General features: G+C 38.3%; 1 protein-coding gene across 3 annotated transcripts; it reads right to left on the reverse strand.

Moving 5' to 3' along the window:
• Positions 1-1,717: 1,717 nt before the first annotated feature.
• On the reverse strand, positions 1,718-22,590 carry LOC139634936 (myelin regulatory factor-like protein). 3 transcript variants are annotated; one of them, XM_071501713.1, is made up of 26 exons: positions 21,268-22,590; positions 19,272-19,390; positions 18,118-18,207; positions 15,706-15,867; positions 14,966-15,059; positions 13,920-13,981; positions 13,221-13,656; positions 11,941-12,153; positions 11,666-11,861; positions 11,057-11,133; positions 10,777-10,887; positions 10,596-10,686; positions 10,297-10,497; positions 9,642-9,750; positions 9,417-9,526; positions 9,127-9,272; positions 7,774-7,935; positions 7,597-7,668; positions 6,508-6,554; positions 6,025-6,186; positions 5,794-5,841; positions 5,500-5,584; positions 4,838-4,912; positions 3,950-4,061; positions 2,889-2,960; positions 1,718-2,361 (listed from the first exon to the last, which is right to left on the reverse strand). In XM_071501713.1, exons 4-26 carry the CDS (start codon positions 15,776-15,778, stop codon positions 2,269-2,271), a joined length of 2,847 nt encoding a protein of 948 aa, XP_071357814.1. In that variant the 5' UTR covers positions 15,779-15,867; positions 18,118-18,207; positions 19,272-19,390; positions 21,268-22,590; the 3' UTR covers positions 1,718-2,268. The 3 variants fall into 3 exon arrangements, with proteins under 3 accessions (XP_071357814.1, XP_071357815.1, XP_071357816.1); XM_071501714.1 differs by lacking the exons at positions 19,272-19,390; positions 21,268-22,590 and having other exon boundaries at positions 15,706-15,854; positions 18,118-19,126; XM_071501715.1 differs by lacking the exons at positions 7,597-7,668; positions 19,272-19,390; positions 21,268-22,590 and having other exon boundaries at positions 18,118-19,128.
• Positions 22,591-22,855: the final 265 nt, after the last annotated feature.

A 22,855-nucleotide genomic window follows, 5' to 3' on the forward strand; every position in this document is an offset into this window, starting at 1 on the left:
TTCTAAGGGTTAGCTTAAATTGTTTTGGGAAACTCATATGGAAATAGCTGGACCCTTCCTATTCTGGAAAAGCTTTGGGGCAGGGGGGTTTCAGATTGGTCATCAGGTATCAGCGTTTTTAATGACTCAATTTTCACTCAGGGACGTATAAAGAAAACTTGATCCAGTAACATGTGAATCTCCTTTTCCAGTTGACCACTAACCCATCCTTATCTCAACTGAGTCTTGACTGATGTGAAAGTCCCACCCCAAACACCATGTTTCATTCTTTCAAAGACGTATTATGTTATTGTTTCTTCACTGAAACAGCAAGGAATACAAGCGTCAGTCATTCAATGGGCTGTCCCATTGGTTTTTCATGTTTTAGGTCAGGTTATTTATTTTATATTTAAGTAGTTTTTCCATCCTTTCCGAGTTACATGTACTTTCGTAAGTGGAGTAAATCTTTAAATACTATAATATAAATAAATATAAATATAAACTAAATATATATATATTTTTTATTTACACAATTTCAAAGAACCTGAGTTTAAACTGACACCAATATTTCTTCAGTTTTTTAATAGAAGCACATAATGAATAATAATAAAAATCTATGTATGTATTTTGTAGTGCATCAATGTAATGAAGTGATTATTAAATGAGTAAAAGATCTTCCATAATCATCCACTAAAGAAAAAACTGCTTCATTATCTAAATATGCAGATACTTACATTGTGCTGCGTGTCCATCTCTGTCTCTATGTTTGTGTTTCTGTCCTGCAACTTTACCTTCCTCTCTGCAGGTGATCTGTTTGTCTCAGACACCTAATTAGTTTGGTGTTTCTGCTGCACCTCCTCCACCTGAATTAGTCATCAGTGTGTTTGTGTCAGCTGAAGGACTGCACATAAAAAAATAACAGACCTGTCTCCTTAAAACTATGTTCATATATAACTAATCCTCAGTGGCAAATGTATTTTGTAGTAAATGTAATACTGATTGAATTAAATTTTTATTAACACGCAACAGAAACGTCCACAAGTGGTTCATGGCTAACATGTTTTATTTCTTTTAATATTCTTCCTCATTGTCTCTCCTTTTAAAATGTGAAAATGTTCGAGTCAAATGAATGATATTACAACGATATGATTAAATTTTTAAAATATCTTTATAAACTACCTCACTGCTTATTTTATTTCACATAAAGCAGAGCAGTCAGGATTCAGTCACACAGAAAAAACTCATTTTAACACCTTAACAGAAATGACTCAAACCATATCAATATTAGTTTTTAACAAGTAACTTTAACACCTTGCTTCAGTCAGACCACTGTTGTTACTGCTGGAGTTTACAGCAGTAATTTTTTATTCTGCTCTTTCACTAATGCTTGAGTATTTAAAGGTTCTGTGATTATTATCAGAGTTCAGACAAGAAAAGCTTAATTTTTTATAAGAATCTGTGATTTAATATTCTTATTCGTTAAATAAAGTTAGAGTTAAATTTAAGCATTTAGAAACATAGTGTTAAAGTCAGAATTACAAGTTCAAACACCACAATTATGAGATTAAAATTCAGGTTTTATTCAGAGAAATCTGAAAGTTTTCTCAGAGTTCAGAGATCTCAGAAGTCATACTGTTTTTCACAAAGATGAAATTCTGTTCCGTAAGAATGAAATATTGTAAGTGCTTTACAGAAAAAGTCATAATAACTAGCTAATAACTAAAAATCAAGACTAACAAAACTCTCAGTTTGATTTATTACATTAATATCCTTCAAAGTGATTACAGTCAGTGTCAGAACTCCATTTACTGATTTCCGTACATAATTTTCAATTTACTAAATTTCATTGTGCTGAAAATGAATCGTTGATGGCTTGATGTTTATGTAGTGAATTATGAGAGATAAACTTTGACCTAATCTTTTCATCAGTTCACTCTCCATCGTGATGTTGCTCTGTTGGTCTATTGTCTCTACTAGTTTAACACTATCTCACAAAACAGGAAAGACATGAGAACAAAAGAACATATAAGGAAATGTGTTATCTGATCTGAGCCTAAAGTCCACTGCAGACCATTTTTTGAAATTATGCCGTATAGCATGTCAGCAAAAGTGATCTATATCACAATAAAAATTTGCATCTTTAAAAAAACTAAAAACATAGCAGCAGAGGTGACGTCCTTCAGTAGAAGTCTGCTTCTGTTTCTCTGATTATCATCTTTGTGAGGAAAAAACAAATATTTCATATGTTTGCATTTAATATATTAAAATTTAATATGTTTAGTTATTTGTCTATGAGTCTGTGCAGCGTCTGTAGAAGTGGAAAATGTAGTCAGTGAAGAGCGCCCCCGCGAAGTGATGGTCAGTACTGCAGTCTGCTTGACCCTGGAGAAAGACATGTAGACTTATATTAGTATAGTAAATACTACAAAATAAAGGTTGTTGTGTGTCTGTAGATCTACTCAGTAATGTTTTCAGTAAAAGTGAATGACATGTTTCCAAATGCAGCTTACAAACTCTGATAGCTTTACTAGCAAACAAAATGACACAGAGTTGTGTTGGCTTTAGCTGTAAGATTAAGATAAGGCTGGTGTTATTATATATTTTCAACATTATTTTAATTGTCAATGAATCCCATGAAAAGACCAAAACATGTGAGGTATCCTCCTAACAAGTACTGTGTGTGTATCCAAAGTTGGACATATCTTAATCTTCCATTGTTTCCAAAATGTGAATAAATCTGCTGCTGAAAATAGTCCAAAAGAATTGTGCTATTTCCTCTGGTTTGTAAAAGCTACAGTGTCCAGATGTTTGCAGAAAATAAGGAACCTTTTTTTTATAATTTATAATTGTGAACTGTTTTTAAAGATTTCCATCTTTGGAAGCAAGAAAAATAATTTTTAGCTTCTTACAGCCACTGTGGAGCGGAAGTGATACGAGCTGTGATAAAGACGAGCCACATGGAGAGGCCATTCATGTTCTCCCTGCAGAAACAGACACAGAAACACACCAGTCAGGTCTAACCTAACATACAGTTTTCCACTTACACTCTGGGATCTCTGCTAGAATTTAAATCAAAGTTCTGTGGGTTTGGACAATATTTGGCTGCACAGCCTGCTTGTTGAAGGTATTTAATTACAATAAAAACAATCCATCAGATCAGATATATCCTAGTCTAACTCCCCTTCAAAACAAGCCTTTGAAAAGCCATAACGTCATAATGCATGATAGGGCTGCAACTACACTTGTTTTCATTAATCATCATTAATCTGCAGATTATCGTCTCAATTATTTGTTTGGCCTATAAACTGCACACTTTAAGTTTTAGTGTTGGATTGTTTTTGTCCTCTGGGCCGCTTTGCTCCTAAGAAATATTTGTGAAATAAAAACACAATCTGCACTTTTAGCAGAAACTGTGAAAGACAAATTAGTATGAAGGAAAACAGAACAATCAAATTTGCCAAAAATCCCAATTACATACAATATGTGTTTTGTCTATGATACTATCATTGTGTGTACGGGCAGTTAACATTTGGGTCACTGTGTGATTGTGTCTGTGTCCTAGATTAGTGTGAGTGTGGCTGTGATTAGTATGTTGTTGTCCTGATGTGAGGGAAACCCTGCCACACATCCATTATTCATCAGTGTTTTCCCCCATTCTTCCTGCATTATTAACTGTAACGGTAACTGGGTTAGTGGACTGGAACCTCAGTGACTCTCAAACCAACACACACACACACACACACACACACACACAAAGACAAAAAACTAGAATGGCTACAACATTAAAATTAGTTTAGGTTTTGGTTTTCCAATACAGAACCAGCAAAGACCCCAAATTTACCTCTATTTAACCTTTAAGTTGATCTAAACAGCTGCGTGTATTTTCCATCACTTTACAAAGCACAGATGTTCAATTTTTGTTATAATTCAATACATAATATAATGGATTGCTTAATGAATTCATAATTACCTGTGTGTTTGATGGGTATCTGCTCCCTGTGACAGTATCAATATCCAGCCTGGCAGAGCAGGCAGCTAACTCATCAAACCCACACAGATGGACCACCAGCAGCTCAGAAGAGCTACACAGAAATAAACAAAATACATGGAAAGATTTTTATTTACTTTTTTATTTCAGCTTTAGTCTTCAATTAAAACACTATTGATAAGAATCAGCTTTTACATGCGGCGGTTTCCAAGTTAGCTAGTGTGCTAATCAGCTGCATTAGTAACCACCCAGCTATGGTTCAGTGTGCAAAAGGTTGGTTTTATTGAGTCCCAATTACATATATTGTGTATTATTAACTACATGCCAAAATTGACTACAAGAAATTATATAATGTACAGTATTTCTGAAAGTGTGAACCAATGAATGTTTGGTAAGTAAAACACTATAACCAGTAACAAATAAAAAAATTCAAAGACTTTGTAAAACAATTTTATTTTGAACTTAATTTGTTTATTTTTTTAATCTTCATCTTAACTTTTCTGAGCTGTTGAATTTGTTTGTTTTGTTTTTTTTACCCACTTTTGATTAATGACAATATCTCCACTTCCATTACCACACTGAATAAAAGTGATTTTACTTCACATTAAAAACCCAAAACATAAAGAAATTGTATGTAGTAGGCAGCTGTTTACTGTTAGCTGGCCACTCTTACATTTTATATATATCTATATCTAAAACAAAAATGAATAATTCAAGGTCTTAAAGATGAAGTGAATGTTTCATGTTAGCCACAGCTCTTGTGTTACCTGGAAGCTGGATTAAATTCTGTCTTGTGTCCTTGGTTTGAGACCAAGTGTGTTAGTAGTAGTAGAAGTAGTAGTTGGATTTTTGCAGTCAGTCAGTACTTACTTCATGAGCAAAGTGACTCTCATGTTGACTGGGACAAACTGGTTGATGGGAACTCTGTAGATATATCTACCTGGCCTAAAGGAAACACACACAAAATTATAAATTCTGCCAAAATTATCATGTTCACACAAGCTATTCATTAAAATTAAGACACTTAATCATCATTTTATCCTCATTACATTACGTGCAAGTGAATCAACTCAAATGTAGTAAAGTCACAAACACCTACAACCTTGACTTCAACAAGTCAGTGAGTCATCACACCATTCAGGCTACTTTGATGAGAGTTTCAAACACAAAAGTTTTCTTCATCTGTCTCTCTGAAAGACTGAAACATGGTACTAGAATTTTCTCTACACATTCTGATATAAATGACGACCTGTACTGGTGAGTAAAATACATTCAACATGTCAAACATGTCTGATGTGATCTTTTTTGTAAGTTTTAGCTATCGCTGTTTTGGCACAATGCCTTCTTCAGGAGAAAAGCAAGCATCCAACTGACATATAGATTTTATACAGTTTTTTTAACAAGCACAACAAAGTTCAGTAACTTAACATTGCTATTGCATTATTGTTATGACTATTACATGAGCTGTAACAAAAAAAAGCCTCAACCTTTTGTATCATGCTGATAATGTTTCTTTGTCTTTCTGCACTTACCCACATTCGTCTCTTAGACAGTATTTGCTGTCAATCATCTGCTGGTTCTCTTTGATCCTGAAAGAATGGATGGTGGTGTTTGTCCCTGGTAGAGAGGGAGAGTGACGACCATGATGAGACTCAAAAACCCACAAAATGAAAAAAGTCCAGTCAGTTATCCACTGGGAATATACTTTGACTGTCAGTCATATCCACAACTATCAGCTTCTGACTATCAATTTATTTACCAATTTGTCAAAGAAGTCATTGTGTCTATGAATACGGCTGTTAAGGTTTAAAGATGTGGACACTTACAGTCTTTGGCACTTTTCAGCTTGCGATAAAGTTTTTTGTTTCTTTTTTCTGCAGAGCAAAAACACACCAAACATAAAACAAGAAATCAGCATCACAAACTTAGTACTGTAAATGCAGGCAGCAACATCCAACCAGTGAGTGAGCAGGAACGATACTAACTTTTCTCCGTTTATACATTTCTGTTTGTATTCATGTATGTATTAATACTATCAGGCACATGCCCATCATTACCAATAATATCAGGTTTATCTGCTCCAGCTAATGCCATGGTGGTGACGTTGAAGTCAGGGCTGCCCTCTGCTGGTGAAGGGCAGCAGTACACCTGATCGCAGTACAGCAGGCCACAGAAGTCAATGTCTGGGGGCCAGGGCCCAGGTGGGCTGGTTGGTGGGACTGGAGGATTGAGAATGTGGGAAAATAATAGTTCTGAGACAAAAGTTGCTTTTTGTTTTAATTTATGAGATTAATCTTAAGTCCATATGTGAATGAGTGAATGAATCAACTCATTCATTTATCAGTAGCCATTTTCACATGCTCAGTGGTTATCTAATATTACTTTGGACTCTGGATTATCCTGATTATCCATGTACACAGGATACCAAATAATCATTGCATCATATTACCTGTAAACATGAATTGAACAGTAATTCTTTACTTCCTCTTTGTCACAATGACATTGCAAACACAAGTCAGTGTTGTGAAGTTGTATTTTACCTGTGCTGGTCCAGCCTGTGGTCTGCGAAGAACCCACGCTCCCGTTACTAACAGACAGAATCAGCAATCAGGGGATGTAATTACTTGTTGTGTTCATAAATGTGGCAACACAATAAAATTTGAAGGCAGCCAAGCTAGAAAATATATTTTTTAAAAGTGTACATTTAAAATTTCAGAATCGAGCAATAGTTTATAATAGTGTTACAATGTGGTTGTTAAGGCATTTACATGGTGGGGTGTTACTAGGTTGTTGCCAAGCAACTGTTGGTTGTTACCAGGTAGCTGCTAGGATGTTGCAAGATGGTTAGTCAGTAGTTGGTCAGTGGTTATAAAGGGAGTGGTAATTGCACAGTATTACTAGATAACTACCATACAACTGTCAGTGGTTATAAAGGAATTACTAATGGTAGTGTGTTACTAGGAGGTTGCCAGGTGACTGTAAATTGTTACAAATGGAATAGTAATTGTGGGGTGTTACCATGTGGTTGCCTGGAAACTGTCAATGCAGAAGGAATACTCAGGAATGGTAAGGTCTAAATTGTTGCCAGGTGACAATCAGCAGTTATAAAGGGAATACTATTGGCATAATGTTACTAGGTGGTTACCAGGTGACTACCAGTGGCTACAGAAGGAAAACTAACTGTCAGATGTTACTAGATGGTTTTCAAGCAACCGACAGTGGTTGCTAAAATGTTACTAGGTAAAAGTAAGGTACTAGGTAAAACCAGGTGTTTGTCTGGAGATTTAATGTGGTTGCGAAATGTTACTGGTAATATGTGTGGTAGGGTGTTACTGAGTTGTTGACAGGTGACTGTCTGTTGTCACTAGGAAGATACTATGTAGTTGTTGTGTTACTGGGTGTTTCTGCAGAACAGTTTCTAAACAAAAAACAAGTGTGTTTGTTGAATGGGAGTGGTTGTGAAGGTGTTTGTCAGGTTGCTAGGCGACTGTTAATAGTTATAGGGTTGTTACTAGGGGTGTTGACTTGGGTATATTCAGTGGTTGCTGAGTGTTATTTGGTGATTGCTGGGCTTTTACTAAGTGTACATAAATGCTGTTTCTATTACAATAAAAAGGCTGGTTGTTTACTTGTAGTTGGGAAATTGACCCAAGCCTTCCTCCTTCAAATTTAGTAGGTACAGAGCGGTGATAGAGATGATGCTGCAGACACAGACCATAAGCGTTTTAAATTAATATTAATGTATTTTCTTTCTCAATTTGACACATTATTAATTAGTAAAAACAGTAAGTGGCATCAAGCCTCACCAGAAAGCTAGGGCGGCCAACAGGCTGAAGGCGCTGGCCTGGAAGACTTTATGCCGTATACAGTGGCTGTATTTCTGACTCCAGCCCTCCTTCTGAACTTTCCCAGTCTTACATGGGTCAGTACTCGACATTGTTGACACGCTGCTGTTTGCCCTGGGTTTCCTGTTGGAGGAAACACACAAACAAGAATTTTATTTTTGAAATCATTTAGGGATCCACTGAAATTTTCTTTTTGTTTGTGTACTAAAACTAAATCAATGCAGTGAATCAATGTAGACACACGAGGCTTCAACCTGACAGAATATGAATTCTTACAATGTAATTTTTTTGTGAAAAGCTTTAACCAAAGATTTATCACTGAGTAACTATCAACACTTTTAAAACAGTGTGACCTTGACAACAACTGAACTGTGCAGTTGTTGCTTTGTAAAAAAGTAAACATATAGTCCTTCAACCATGACTTCTGCTTCAGGTCCCCATTGCCTACATGTCCCACAATATCTTTCAACAAACAACGAGTAAGACTACAGCTCAGCAGGTGACCAGTTTGTGAAAACTGGAGTATGTCTCTTATTTTGGTAACTTCACAGCTTCATCCTGTTTTTCTAGTGGCAATGAATTCTGGTCTATTAAAGCCGCTGCTCTTCATTCACACAGTAGCTTTTCTAAACCTGGTTGTCCTTGAACTGTTGCACTGATAACACAATGATTCCACTATTATGCAACACACACACACACACACACACACACACACACACACACACTTTTCATCAGTAGTTTTCCATGGCACTGTATTCTGTACAACTGTGTCTTTTTCACAGTTCTCTTTTCCCACAGAAGGTGAAAAAAACAAAATATGATGCCAACTCTGCTCCAAGATAAGTTTTGTTTTTGTCAAAAATCATGAAAAAATTATTTTGTAATGGACTGAATACTTTTTATCATTAAAAGAATCAAAAACATGTCTCTGAAGTTTTTTAATCAGCATTAAAAATTCATAAAATCTAGGGAACATTTACCAAAAATAATTCACTATAATTCCTGATTGTTTTTTTTTCTGTTTGTTTGTGTTTTTCAGTTACTGTTTTGTTGTCTTGTGTTTGGATACATTTTATGAATATGATGCTGCAGCTCTGTTCTTCATATTGCTTTATTGTAGTGCCATGAGCTGTTGTATAGTAAAAGTTAAAAAATATCCTCAAAGTCTCCAAGCCTCGAGGGTTAGGGTTAGGTAAATTTAGTTGATACTTAATTGTTATTTTGTCCAACCCTGTAAATCATTTTTTATTATAATAGCTATAATAGCAGATGACTGAATGAATAAATGGCAGGAAGATGAATAAACTTAAGTACCCTGTGGAGCGCAGACTACCCGTCAGGCTCTTCAGTTTGGCCAGACGGCGGTTCCAGATCTCCAGGTCTTGGATCCGAGTCTCCAGGTTATCGGTGAGCTTTGACAGCTGCTGCACCGCCCCAATGTTCTCCATGAAGATCTGCTCCTAGAGGAAGAGGAGGAGGAGGAGGAGGAGGAGGAGGAGGAGGAGGAGGAGGAGGCCATCAGAAGGAATACAGATTCACAAACTCCATGACAACTTTAATAAACACAACACAGTCTAGGGGCAGGAGGAAGGGAATAGGAGTACCTTGTCCACCATGAGGAAATTATGAATCCTCTCTCCATCAGAACAGGTGACGTCTCCGACCTCCTTCACCGCTGACGGCAGCAGCTCCTTCACCTCCTGAGCTATTATACCTGAAATATCAATAATTCAAAATAATCCCAATTTACACAACATCACACTTACCCGGTGTAAAACTAAATGACAGTTTCAATATTTTAATGACACTATAATAATGTGGCGTGTTACCTGTCTGGTGGGTGTGGTCCATTCCCATCTTGGTGGCAAACTCTGGTTTATAATCGAACTCAACTATTCTCATCTGAGTGATTCTCTTCAGCTGCTGCTCAGAGTCGACCTAAAAAACAAACAGATAAGAGGATTTCTGGTAATTAATTGGTTAATTAATTACTGAAGTGCAGAATCAACAAACTGAATTTCAAATGAGTAAAATTCAATAATAAAAACTCATCATTTTTGATCCTGGTACCATATGACACCAAAATCAGGCAATTCTGCAAACAGTGGCTTTATAACATGTTAAATATGTTTATTAATGTAATTTCAGAAATTCAACTCATGTGAACATAGATTATGTGCAGCTTTGACCACATTATTCCTCACAAGAAAAAAACAAGCTCAGCACATCAGGGACCAAGGAACTGGGGAGTGATGATGATGATGATAACGCCCCCCCCCCCCCCCCCCCCCCCCCAACTGTAATCAACAATTCTATTGGGTAATAACAGGATTAGCAACTGTCAAGAGTTGCTGATATTGTACTAGAGGTACAGTGGCCATTTTCCTTTCCACCTTGATCTAGATCTAGATACAAAAGCTGTAATTTTATTGCCTTTAAAAATCTGTTTCCATGCAAAGTTATGGAGCTAAAGCACCTGACTACCTCTTGTATGTTTTCTTTGACACGGCAGTCCGATGGCTGCATGATGGCACCCATCACTTTTGCGTTGCCACAGACGACCAGGGCCTCATCGGGGGAGTCGGTGTTGATGCCCACCCGACCCTGGCAGACCACAGCATCCTGCACCACCCCACGCTGCCACAGAGCGTCCCCGTCCATCTCAAACTGACCAGGGTTAGAAGCCTGGAGGAGGGAGACGACTCTTAGACTGAAAGATATTTGATATGAGGGTCGCTGGCTTATTGTTTAATACGTTATTAGTTCAAAGTTGGTGTTGTTACCCTGACAATGATTCTCTCTGACACCAGAGCTGTCAGGAGAAACGTGTCCTCTCCCACTGCAGCGTATAGACCAACCACCATCTGAAAATACCTGTACACACACACAGATACAGTTATTCAGCCACTTTCTGACTGCAGTTAATTCATTTATACACTCACACAAAGAAACTCTCTCACATACCTCTGGTCAGGGTTGGGTTTGCCTTTCTTCCTCATGTTATTGGCCGTCGTCTCGCTGAAGTGCAGCCGACCAAGCGTTACCTTTGTGATCTTACCACCGGGAAGGTTGACCCTGGATGTTCAAAGATTATTGTTGTTGTTTTTTAATATTTGTTTTCATTTTTGTAATTTTACAACTTAATTTAAATGTACATGCACAGATGTAAGAGTTCTTTATTGTCTGTGGTGGTTTGATACAACTTGCTGCTGGTGCATGTATGGACTCTTCATTTGTTACCTACCTGACAGGGTGGAAGGGCTTTTTGCTGCGGTCGGGCTGAGACTGCTCAATGGTCACCTGGTGGCTTGGAGCTTCCAGCTGTAAGTTTAGAGGAGGAAGTCAAAGGTATCACACAAGCGACACAACTGAGCCCTTCTATCTGGCTGTATTATCAATCTTCAGATTGTCTCACAACTGAAACAGCTCAATAGGAGAAGTCTGATCAGCCTGGCATATTGGGAAAACATTTTGGGAAAACATCTTATACAAAGCAAGATGAGAAAATCAGTTTCATCAAGATACTGAATGCTGTACAAAAGGGAATAGTCACCAGTCATCTCAGATGACCCCAAATGACTCATCTCAGAGTCATTTGGGGTTTCACAGTAGAGTTTGGCCTGATAACCCCACTGTGTGCAGTCACTGTTGTCTGTCAAAAAGTAACTTCAGAACTAGGCTAACAATTTCTCCCTGCTTCTAATGCCTGTGCTAGTCTTGGTTAAACATGTCCTGAACCTCCTGAATCTCTGCACTGGACACACAGATGATGACTGATATGGATCTTCTGTATTCTGGATTTTTCTGGTCACTCACTGGATGTAGAAAAGCAGTTTCAGAGTTCTGTTCATACCTTGACCCCAAACACTTTTATTTGGAAGTGGTCCACCTCCTGTGTTCCGCTGGGTGTTCTGACGTACTGTGGCTCTGCTGCCACACCAATGTGAATGGTGACCTGAAAGTGATTCTTCTTCTGGCAAATGAAGGCCTCGTCAGCTGTGGAATAGTTGAAGCCTTTATCTGTGTCAACGTGGTAGGCAGGAGGAGACCTGGAAACAAAGAACAACCATTCTTGCTGAGATGGTATCAGGGAAATTACAAACTGCTTCAGCTGGTTTCTTTACTCACAGTGTCTGGTAGCTGCTGTCGTACAAAGTGCTCCACTGTCCCGGCTGATATTGTTCCCAGGTTAGAAGCTGGTAGGATCCAAAATTTAGTGCACTACCTATGCCGTTCCCTACACTGCCACCACAAGTCCCGTCACCATCGCTGCAGGAAGCATCAATTACTTGTGGTGGTTCTTCACATTCCGATCTCCTCCTCTTTTTACTTTGTGGGGAGCTGAAGCACAAAAAGACAAAGGGATTCAGCACACACAACTAATAACTGACTGACTGAGTTACTATTCTGTTGTGTTCTGTTAAAGCTGCACTAACTTTGCTCATCTGAATCTGTTTTTCTCCCTCATTATGTCAGGTGTAGATATGACTCATAAGCATTTCAGGAAATGTGATGCATTAGCCATAATTTCTGGACAAGAGAGATTATTCTGATTTCCTGGTGAAGAACTACACCACCCTGAGGATCACCAGGGACCCTTTGGTTGCATCTAATGCTAAAGACTATTCCCTTTTAATACTGTTGGTACTTTGCGTTGACCTTGATACAGCGGACTTAGAATGAGTGGAGCATCCTGCTTATTCATCTTGAAATGTGGGTAGTCATCTGTTTCGATCCTACCTCAGCCACAGAGAGTGATCTCTAGTGCTATTGGTAATGCTTCATTCTCTTCTGCTCTTCTGCTCATATTGTGGTGTCATAGGTCCACTGCTGTTTTCTGTTTTCATGCTTCCTCTTTAGGACATTATTTTCAAATATCATATTAATCTACATTTTTATGCTGATGACACCCTACTGTATGTACCAATAATACCTAGTGAATTGTCATTGAATTGTTCCTCTTGTTCCACTCTTTAAGTGCCTTGTATTGTATTGTAAGAGGTAATTTCCTGCAAATCAGAGATAATTATATGTGATCCTCCCAACTCTATGCACCCAATCCGTTTGTAGTGTCAAAATTTTACTGATTAAGCCTTAACTAAGTGCAAAATACATCAGTTAACTCTTATCCCATTATGAACTACACTGCAACTCAAAGTCCTCTGGCATGGGTTTCTTGGCTATTTCTGGGTCCAGGTTATTAACTAGAGTCTAGCACTAGAGCCCTTGTTGTTAAAGTTCCCTGGATCTGGAGTAACTTGCACTGCTACTTCAGTGTCAGTGTTTAAATCTCTTCTTATCACATATTTCTTCAGACAAGCATTTACATGTTTACAGTAAAAAGTATGAAATGGTGACTTAATAAAGACTCAAAGTTATAAAAGTGACTGTGCCAGAAATCTGCTTACCGGGTGTGTAGCGTGGGAGCGGAGCTGAGCAAACAGGCTGCAGGGGGTGTAGTTAAATGTGGGCCCATATCGGGACCAGCACAAGGAGCAATGTAGCTGTTCGAGGGAGGTAAGGGCGGAGAAGGAGGTGTGGGTGGAGTGTAAACCTCTGAGCAGCTCTCAGGATTCAGGTAGTGATTGTGTTCAGGTGAGTGGTGTGTATGCTGGTGCAGGGGAGCAGGTGCACCAGGTGGGATGGGCGGTGTCCTAGACTTGATGTAAGTGTTAGTAAGGCCCAAACTGTGGAGCTGATCGTGGGTCAGCAATTCAGGGTGGGCGGGGGCGGAGCTTCGATCCTTAAAGCGACAGGATGAAGAAGCAGCAGATTGTGCTGTGGGTTGGAAAACCTCTTGGGTGGTCTGCTGGTTGGACCAATAGGGCGGCTCATGATGGAAGTCTGCCAGTTAGAAATGTCCAGTATATTAGTGGACAGTTTAACACTATTAGCACATTTTCAAAACATACTCAAGCACAGATGTTACTGAAGAAATTCATTAATTTCAAAAAATTACTGTAAAGTAAACTTTACTGTATAGAGTTTTTCTAGAAAAAAAGAGAAAACAACAATATCATATAATCAACAGCAGCATTTTGATACAACTATTAACTGTGTGTATCAGCACCATAGACAGACTTGGTGGTTGAAGATGTGAACAGTACCTGGTATCTGTGCAGGCGAACAGGCCTCTGAGCTCGAGTCAGGAGGAGACTCAGGAAGTATGCTGGAAAAAAAGTAAAGAAATAAATAAAAGATATGATTCATGGACTGGTTAGCTGAACATGCACAAACATAAGATGTTTAACCTTTGATGTAATTCCTAGAAATTTTAAGAATTATAATAATAATAACTATTCATACTTCACTGAGCTATAACCAACAGACTTTTCCTACAAATATATGTATGTTTTTATTCCAGTGTCTTTTCTACTGTTTCATTTTTTAAGATTTTTTTGTCTAGTGCCTTTTTTCCTTGTGATTTCTGCTGTTTGTACCGGTTCCCTTCAGTAAAGAGTGATTTGAAAATGTTTTTTGTGTCTGTCAATTCCAGTTTTTCAATTTTTGTGTAACTGTTTATGGTGGAGATTGTGTATTAGTGTTGATAATGTGTGTTTTACATTGTTTTAATAGGATCTCATGGTTTTCCAGGAAGCTCTCTGTGCTTAATATTTACAACCTTCAGTTAGCTGATAACCAACTAGGTCAATGCTGTTTTTATGTGTATTATATAATAGTATGTGTGTCAAGGAATGAAGATAACACAGGAAATTTTCCTCATTACTGCTACAACTCTTTCTACCTCCCCTACTAGTACTTTTATTATGTACTCTAATTCCTTTTTAGTGTTGAAAACCATGTTTTATTTAATTCTTCACCTACAACAACAATCTTTGTGTTGGATTTTGCAGAATCTTTGATAAGAAGTAAATAAATGTTAAATGTTAAAATGAGGATTTGTTTCCATGAGAGTGAACTGTTAAAAGTCTATTCTCTTCCAGTCTGCTTTACTGGATTTGATCAAATTGGATTCAACTCATTGATGACTGATAACAAAGAACAAGAACACAATGGGTTCAGGTTTAGAATAGGGTTAGGATAAGAACTGGAGTTAGACACTTAGTTGCGATGGTTAAGGTTAGTGTGTGTGTATGTGTGTTTGTGTGTGTGTGTGTGTGTGTGTGTGTGTTCGAGAGAGAGAGAATCTTACAAGCTGTTTGGATCCATGTCATTACTGAGATACTGCTCCAGGATGCTGGTATCCACGGCGACAGAGCTGTCCAACACACCACTCACATCCTGACCTGCACACACAAACTCACATTTTGAATCTGCCAATTACATTTACAATGTCCACAGGACTCAAATACAGTGGCCTCAGAAAGTATTCACACCCCTTCACCTAGAGTGTCCTCAAAGACTAACTTGGACAAGTGAAATATGCAAAATCTACCAGAACCACTTCAACCTTCTCGAGTACCAGTGGTTCCATCCTCTACCTGAAAGACCACGAGAACCACTTCAAGGACAACCTGAACCCTCTCAAGGACCCTTGAAGCCACATTAATGACCTGACCTCCAAACCTCAAAACCTCCCTAAGAACATCTTAAACAACTTTAAGAATCCCTTAGAACTCTGCTAGTGCTTCTGCTGATGCAGGCTTTTCAAAATAAAAGCAGATTGGTGCACTTCCTGCGTGTATTCAAGCATACAGAGTATATCCTCTGAGGTCAGGCACTAATTCTGACTGTGAATATACAGTTTAATGTGTAAGAAGCTTTGAGCTGTTACTGATGATTCTGCCTCGAGGAGAGACGGCGGCTCTGTGTCCTCTCAGATTTTAAAGTTGTGACAAATCACATCATCAACTGTATCTTTTGTATTTAACAGAACCTCTAATATAAGCTGATGATATGATGTAAAGACACTGATGACATGTAACAGCTCACCACTGAAGAACTGCTGCAGTGCCTCGTTCTCTCCCAGGACCTGGAGAGGCAGCCGGCTGACTCCAGGCTCCATGCTGCCCAGCAGGGGGCACCGAGGCTGGGGAGTGGGGAGGGATCGGGGGGCCCCGGCTGGACCAGCTGCTGCAGGGCTGGAGACAGACACTGATGGAATAAATACAAAAGTGTACAGATGAAGTAAAAAATACAGAGAAGTTTTTAAGGCAATTTAATTAAAATTTTGTTAAAATAACTTAGAATTAGAATCATTAAAATATTAAAACCATTTTCTTTATTGTCCTGCAGCTGCTGGTTGGGGTTGTAGGTGAAATGGAGAAAGAAAATAGGTTTACGACACTGAAGTAACGTCAAATCTGATACTGATATAAAGTTCAAGGTTAAAGCCTCTGACTACAAATAAGAGAGAAATCTTAACCCCCTGACCTCTCAGGGACAAAGATATGTTATTTATTTAGGTCATTTTATGGAATATTTCCTAAAATTTCCTGGAAAGATGTGTGTCATTTGGTAATATTAGAGGGAAAAGAGAGACACTGTTTAATTGGTGGAACTTCTATTAATTCAATTTCTTCTTTTATCAAAGTTGTTTTTGTGCAGGTCAGAAGAAGATTTAAATTAAAATCTGTCATTTTGTGTAATTGCTGATAATCGAACAATTCAGTACTAAACAAAAATGGATAATAACATTTTCTACAGATGTAATTTGAGTTAAATGAATCTTAAACTGCTGACAGACTCTACTCAGCTATGTGACCCATGTGCTAACTATGTGTAGTGTCTCAGAAATGTGTTTGTATTTCTACATAAACTTGAAATTGCACAGTAGCAATAGTTATTAAGAAATTACAAAAGCTTTAAATTATGTGTTACCTACATAAAAGGGGGTGTTTGTACACAGACCTGGTTCTGTTAATGAGGAACAACAATGAACAGACTGAGAGGAGAAGAAAAAGAAGAGCTATAATCAGGTGGAAACTACATGGTCGCTCTGGGAAACCGATCATCTGAACTTCAAAAAGTCTACTGATGATTTGACAGCGACTGTGGTGGAGACCTGTGAGAGTTGAAAGGGCTGAAGATGGGTGTGGAGGTTGCTCTGTTTCAGCTTCAGGTGGGTAATCCTAGTTTTGCTATGTCTCACAGAGTTTTATTGTGTCCTGTTTGCTAATGGTTGTGATAACTAACATTTAGATTGAAAGCAGGTGCTGGTGTCACATTTATGAGTCTGGTCATTTTAAATTACTCGTCCACAGACATTTGCCTCTGAGTTTGCACAGATATGTTGTTGATGTGATGTTAGCTGTAGTAGCAGGAGGGTTGTGAGTATTGCTGTCTGCAGTTGGTGTGGTCTCTAACCTCTCTGCATGTTAGCTTAGCAACAGCAGCTGTAGCTGTCTTGTTTGCGCTGTATCATGTTTTTGTGCGAAGAGTTTTATAACCACAGACATAAAAACACAAGCTATGCTAGGTAACGTTACCTTTCTTGTTAGCTAAATAACAAATATGTCTTAAGTCACCGTAGTTTTGTGACGACAACCTAATCAGCTAACTCTGTGGTTTTTAGTCCGTTGTGTTTGGATGCTGTTTGTGAGCATGTCATTTGTTTGATGATATGAGAGAGACAGAATTAACTTCCACGCCGTATGAAACGCTCTGGATTCCACCGTTGTGTCATTGCCTTGGCAAAGAGCGTCCATGAATTTGGTCTTTCTCCAGAATCGCTCACTCCTCCGTTAACCAAACTGAAATAGTTCAATGTTGTTTTATGAAATTTGAAAATGTAAAACAGACTGAAGTTTTCTTTCGGACAGAAAGTTTACATCATGTCATGAACAAATATTCTGGAGAGTTTCATCTCTGAAACAAGGCATGCTGGGAAATCTGTTAACGTGTCAGTTTGGTTTCTGTAAAAAAAAAAAAAACTAATAAAAACTCTCTAAAGGCCTCAAGTCAGAACAGCTCACCTGAGATCTGAAAAATAAACTAGACATTTTCAGTTGAATTAACTTGGAATTAATAAAATGTATTATTATTATTTATATCAAGTTAAAGAAAAGAAAATTACTGCATGATGTTTTACAGTGCACAGTTGTCACTAATAACATTAACAATATCTCTGTTCTGTTCAGGTCCCAGTAAATAATGACCTCGAGCACTAGAACCCTGAAACTGAAGCAGCTCAATGGAATTCAGCCATAATTCATTTTATTTTTCACATCTGTGCTTCTCCTACTGAGACACGTCAGCTCATAGAGGAACATAGAACATTTAAACATTACCTATTTTTTATAAAATGATCATTTTGTTTCTGTCATTCAGGATCTGGTTTGTGCAGGAACAGCAGCTCTGACCTGCTCGACACAAACAACAGCAGACATATTTGTTCAAACACACCTGTGTGTCTCTCCAAGATGGCCACCGCTCAGTCGATCAGCAGTGATTCATGTGATTTATCCAAGCGGCTCGTCTTCAGGTATAATCCATCTGTGAGGGAGGGTTTAGAGTCAGATTTTAGACCCCAACAGTTTCTCCAAATGTGCTCGATACTCTTCTTCGTTTTAAGTAGCTTCAGCTGAGAGAAATATTTCCTTTTAGATAAATCTTCTTCTTCTTGTTTGTGGCGTCTGTGGATGGTCTCTGTCTGTCCGCTGGACTTTGAGCTTTGAACAGGAAAAGACGAAAGACATTCACACACCTGACACAAGCATAAAACACACCTGTGTGTGTGTGTGTGTGTGTGTGTGTGTGGAAAGCCATAAACCAGGCAGTCGTCTTAATGGAAGTGCACACACAAATACACGTTTCTACTTTCATACTGTTGAGGACCCTCTCCAACACATTACATCCCCCGACCCTAACTTTAAACAGATGCACAGTTAACATTGCACAGAACAGATTCACCTGAATATCAGCAAATATCATCATGAACATGTTGTGTAGCCTGAAAATATCTCAGAACCTGAAGTGGTGCACAATTTCCTCAACAAGAATAGAAAAACTCTTAAGCTGCGCATCCCACAATTACTGTTATTTTTTTTCTATTTCTAATTTGAATAATTGAACTAAAAAGCAGCAGAGCACTAAAACATGAAGACATGCTGCAGGGGCTTTATTTACTATTTACACCTCAATACAGAATATAACTTGATTTTAAACATTACATTCAGCCCACATCAAACTAAATGACTCCCATGAGCTCAATAAATGTAACTGTAATTACAGCTGCAATGAGGCAGTACTCAGCTTTGTTAATTGAGTCCTGAGGTGAAATTTGATTTGAATGTAATCATGTGTTAATTTTGTGTTTATCTACAGTTTAATCCCTTTGCCTTTTTTCTTATTGTGATGTATGTCATTAGGTTCTCAGCCAGCAGGTGGCAGTACAGGCTTCAGTTCAGTTTGCTTCATTGACTGAATTGTAGAAACCTGTTGCTGCAAAATACAGAATAATCAACTAGAATATAAATCAATCAGGTTAAAGATAAATATTCTAATACAATAAGAACTGGTATTTTAAAAACAACAATATCAAATAAAATAATTCCCACTTAGTGAATATGAGTCTCTGTCTGTCCAGTAGATGGTGTCACAGGAAAGGAGTCCTCTCTTCTGTCCTCATCTGCCCCTCATGGGTGATTTGTGGCCCAACTGGACGACTCACATGGAGCTTTAACATACAAACAGTGAACAGACACGAAGACAGGAAAGTTAGGTTTCTGTTTTGTCAACTTCCTTCAGTTTTTCATGGAAATTTGCACACAGAGATACAAATGATGACACTTTAATAACAGAAATATGATGAACACATCCTCTGAAGAATCTCAGTCCAGTGTTCGTTCTCTTTTAGCTCTGTGTTTGGTCTCCACCAGCTCCTGAGCTCGTTAGCTGCTAAATGCTTCATTATGTTCACCAGCTGCTCTCTTTGCTGCCGAGCAGGTAGAGGACAGAGGTTTTTCACAGCTATTTCTCTGACAACGGCTTCCTGCTGCGGCTGAAAACGATGCTACGAGAGCACTGAGAGGAAATCTGTGTCCGGACAGAGGAACAAAGAGCTGAAAGTCACTGTAAAGCTCTGTGAAACCGCGGGAAGCTGCAGAATCAGCTACTCAGATACTTCTCTTTAGGTTAATCACTTTCACATTGTTTACTTACTGCTCCATTGTCATTTGATATGTCTTTATAAAAAATATCCACTAAAGCCTCTTTAACAAAATGAGGCTTAAACATTTTATTGCCTTGGCACAAAAAAAAAACACATGCTCCAAACTAAACAACAAAATAAGTCATCTGTCATTGCCTCACAAAGCAACAGCAACAAAAGTGATTCACATGAAGATTTTCTGATGCAGCTCTGGTTAAGTTTTGGTTAGGTTTTCACACAAAAACTACTTGGTCAGTGTGAGGGAAATATTTCGGTCATGGTTTAAAGAAACCAATGTCGACTAAATGCCAACAGCGGTCTGCTGTGGCCTTGCTGACCCAGTCATCGACCTTGATCTTCTTTCTACTCGCTTTTAGTCCAACACAATAAAAACGCATTTAATATTTCCCCACCAGAATTTAATTCCTGGCAGTGTGTAGAAAGCTTTGAAACAGCTTATATATTTTTATGTTGGGAAATGAGCAATAATGCTTCATTTTACGAGCCCATAAAACTACTAACAATTTTCTAGGAAGTTCTTGGAAAGAACTTTGTAATCTGGTACAAATTATGAGGAAAAGAGAGTTCTGACACTGTTATTATAGCCAGTTTATCAAGCTGTTGTTTCCAGATGAGTTCTGTAAAACATCTGCTCCTTTCGAATAAAACTTCAAATATAAATGAACAGGTCCCTCTAGAAATGAAATAATTACGTTTCTGACACCTGAAGTCTTGGCTACAGAGTCATATGTCAGGAAAACAAAAACATAGGGTCTGTTACAGCTGGATACATTTTAATAAATGACTAATGTGATTTACAGTGTAATTTCACTACCTTAATCAGGTCTATACATGTAGTTAAATGTAGGTACAGTGGAAGAAAACAGGACGAAGGGGAGAAAGGTAAACAACTAGATATTCTAGAAAAAAGGAAAAATAATTTAAACTCTAGTACTTTTGGAAAACGACAACTGCGACAGTCCGAGGGGGGATAAGCCTGTGTGTCTCAGGGCTTAGGGGATGGGTTAGGCTTTGCGTTGACCCAGTTGTGCATGTGGGACCCAGATTGGGCACCGACACAAATTGGGTAATGACTCCACATCACAAATTAGATGACTTAAAAGATCTGCTGCTGTCGTCTTGGTTCCAGATACAACAGGGAGGTCTGCAGCAGTGAATCTCTCTAAAGTCCACAAACAGCAGGAATCAGGAGTAATATCCACAGGCATTCAGCTATATCCTGGAGACATTACAAACTCTGAACTGAACCTGCAGAAATACCAATTATTAATAATTATTAATAATAATAATTTGGGTCTGACAGGTGCAGGTTCAGGTATCATGGAATAATGATATAATGTTCAAATTTTTTTTTTGAATGAACAAAGAGAGGCGTGGTTTACCTGCTGACGATAGTGTTTGAATATTTGCAGCTTCCATCTTTTGTAATGTTTCCGTGACCTCTGACCTCTGATAGTTCAGTCATAGTGCAGTAGCTTCTGTCAGAGAAACATAAAAATTATTTCCATTTAACAATAACTCTTCTGTCCGCTCGTATCTTATCACCATCTCACACACACTCCTTTGTCTTTGTTATCACTGTTGAGTTTCTTATCAGTGACCTGGAAATCAGATTATGGCAACAACAGCGTTACCGTGCCAACCAGCTCCGTGTCAGAGACTCATCCCAACAGCGATCAGCCTGCGCTCTATATGCAGCACGTCATTATTTACGTTTTTTGAATGTACTGGGGAAAGTCAAACGGCAGCTTTATACAATCCACATTGGTTTGTTAATTTTTGGAAGGAGAATTAGTGAGAAAATATTTCATGTATTGATGTATGTGTTTAAAACATCAAATTAAACCTTAAAACTTTTCAGCAGCTACAGAAGGAGGAGGACAGAGACCTTAAGCCTGGTTGTGCGAGTCTCTGAGTCATGGAAGATAATTAACATTAAATAAATTCATCAACATAAGTGAACAGTGAGTCAGATCCCTGGTTCTCCGGGGTTTGCTCTGAGTAATTGTGCGATTGCTTTACAATAAGTTCAGTATGATTCACCTCAGGTTGGTTTTGTTCTTCTGGGTTGCAGTTACACAAAGTTCAACAAACCAGTTTCTAAAAAAATCCCCTCAGAGTTAGGAAGTGAATTACTGAGCTGACGTCTGAGTCACCGATGAAAGAAACGTCAGAGTTTGTCGTGCTGAAGAAACAACGACAACTCTTCACGGTGAACTTGAAGAAACCAGAAACTAGAACTCAACCTGATCACTGTCAGCACAGGTGAGGCATCACCTCCAGTATGATGGTAATTAGTTGGTAATTAGTCAGTGGGTTAAACAGTGTAGTGATGATCCATGAAGTGAAGTGAAATCTGACTTTATTTAATTCACTTTTTAACACTGAGTCTTTGAGATGAACTGAGAGTGTTTACATGGACATGAGGATCCTGGCTATGATCCGGGTCCCAATTTCAGAAACCTGGACCTTATCCCAGTTTTGAGAAACCTGTTTATGTTAGCACGTTGAATATCCACCCACCAGCCCCTCAGAAGCTCATTAATTAAGACATTTTTCAGTTTTAGTTTTGCAGTTTAGTTGTGGATTGCGGACGGTTATAAGAGAGAAAACCTCACAGTACCAACAGGACTCCAGTATTAAGTAGTATGTGTGAAGTCAGCTTTACACTTTCTGTGAGTCCACTTGCTTTTGTTGTTGTGCCTTGTTTCCAGCTCTTATGCTAAGCTAAGCTAACTAGCTACTCTCTGTAGCCATATATTTACAATCAAATTCTCTAATAAGCATATTTCAGAATCAGAATCAGAATCAGAATCAGTTTTATTGCCAAGTATGTTTTCACATACAAGGAATTTTTTCTGGTGATTGGTGCAATTGATCAGCAACAGTGGGGCTCTCTAGCCTTGTTGATAAGGCTAATAGCAGATGGGAAGAAGCTATTTTTGTGGCGAGAGGTTTTGGTCCTGAAGG

The sequence above is a fragment of the Trachinotus anak genome, unplaced genomic scaffold, assembly GCF_046630095.1.
Source record: "Trachinotus anak isolate AG129_WGS33_773 ecotype Australia unplaced genomic scaffold, CSIRO_AGI_Tana_v1 ptg000018l, whole genome shotgun sequence".
Taxonomy (NCBI): Eukaryota; Metazoa; Chordata; class Actinopteri; order Carangiformes; family Carangidae; genus Trachinotus; species Trachinotus anak.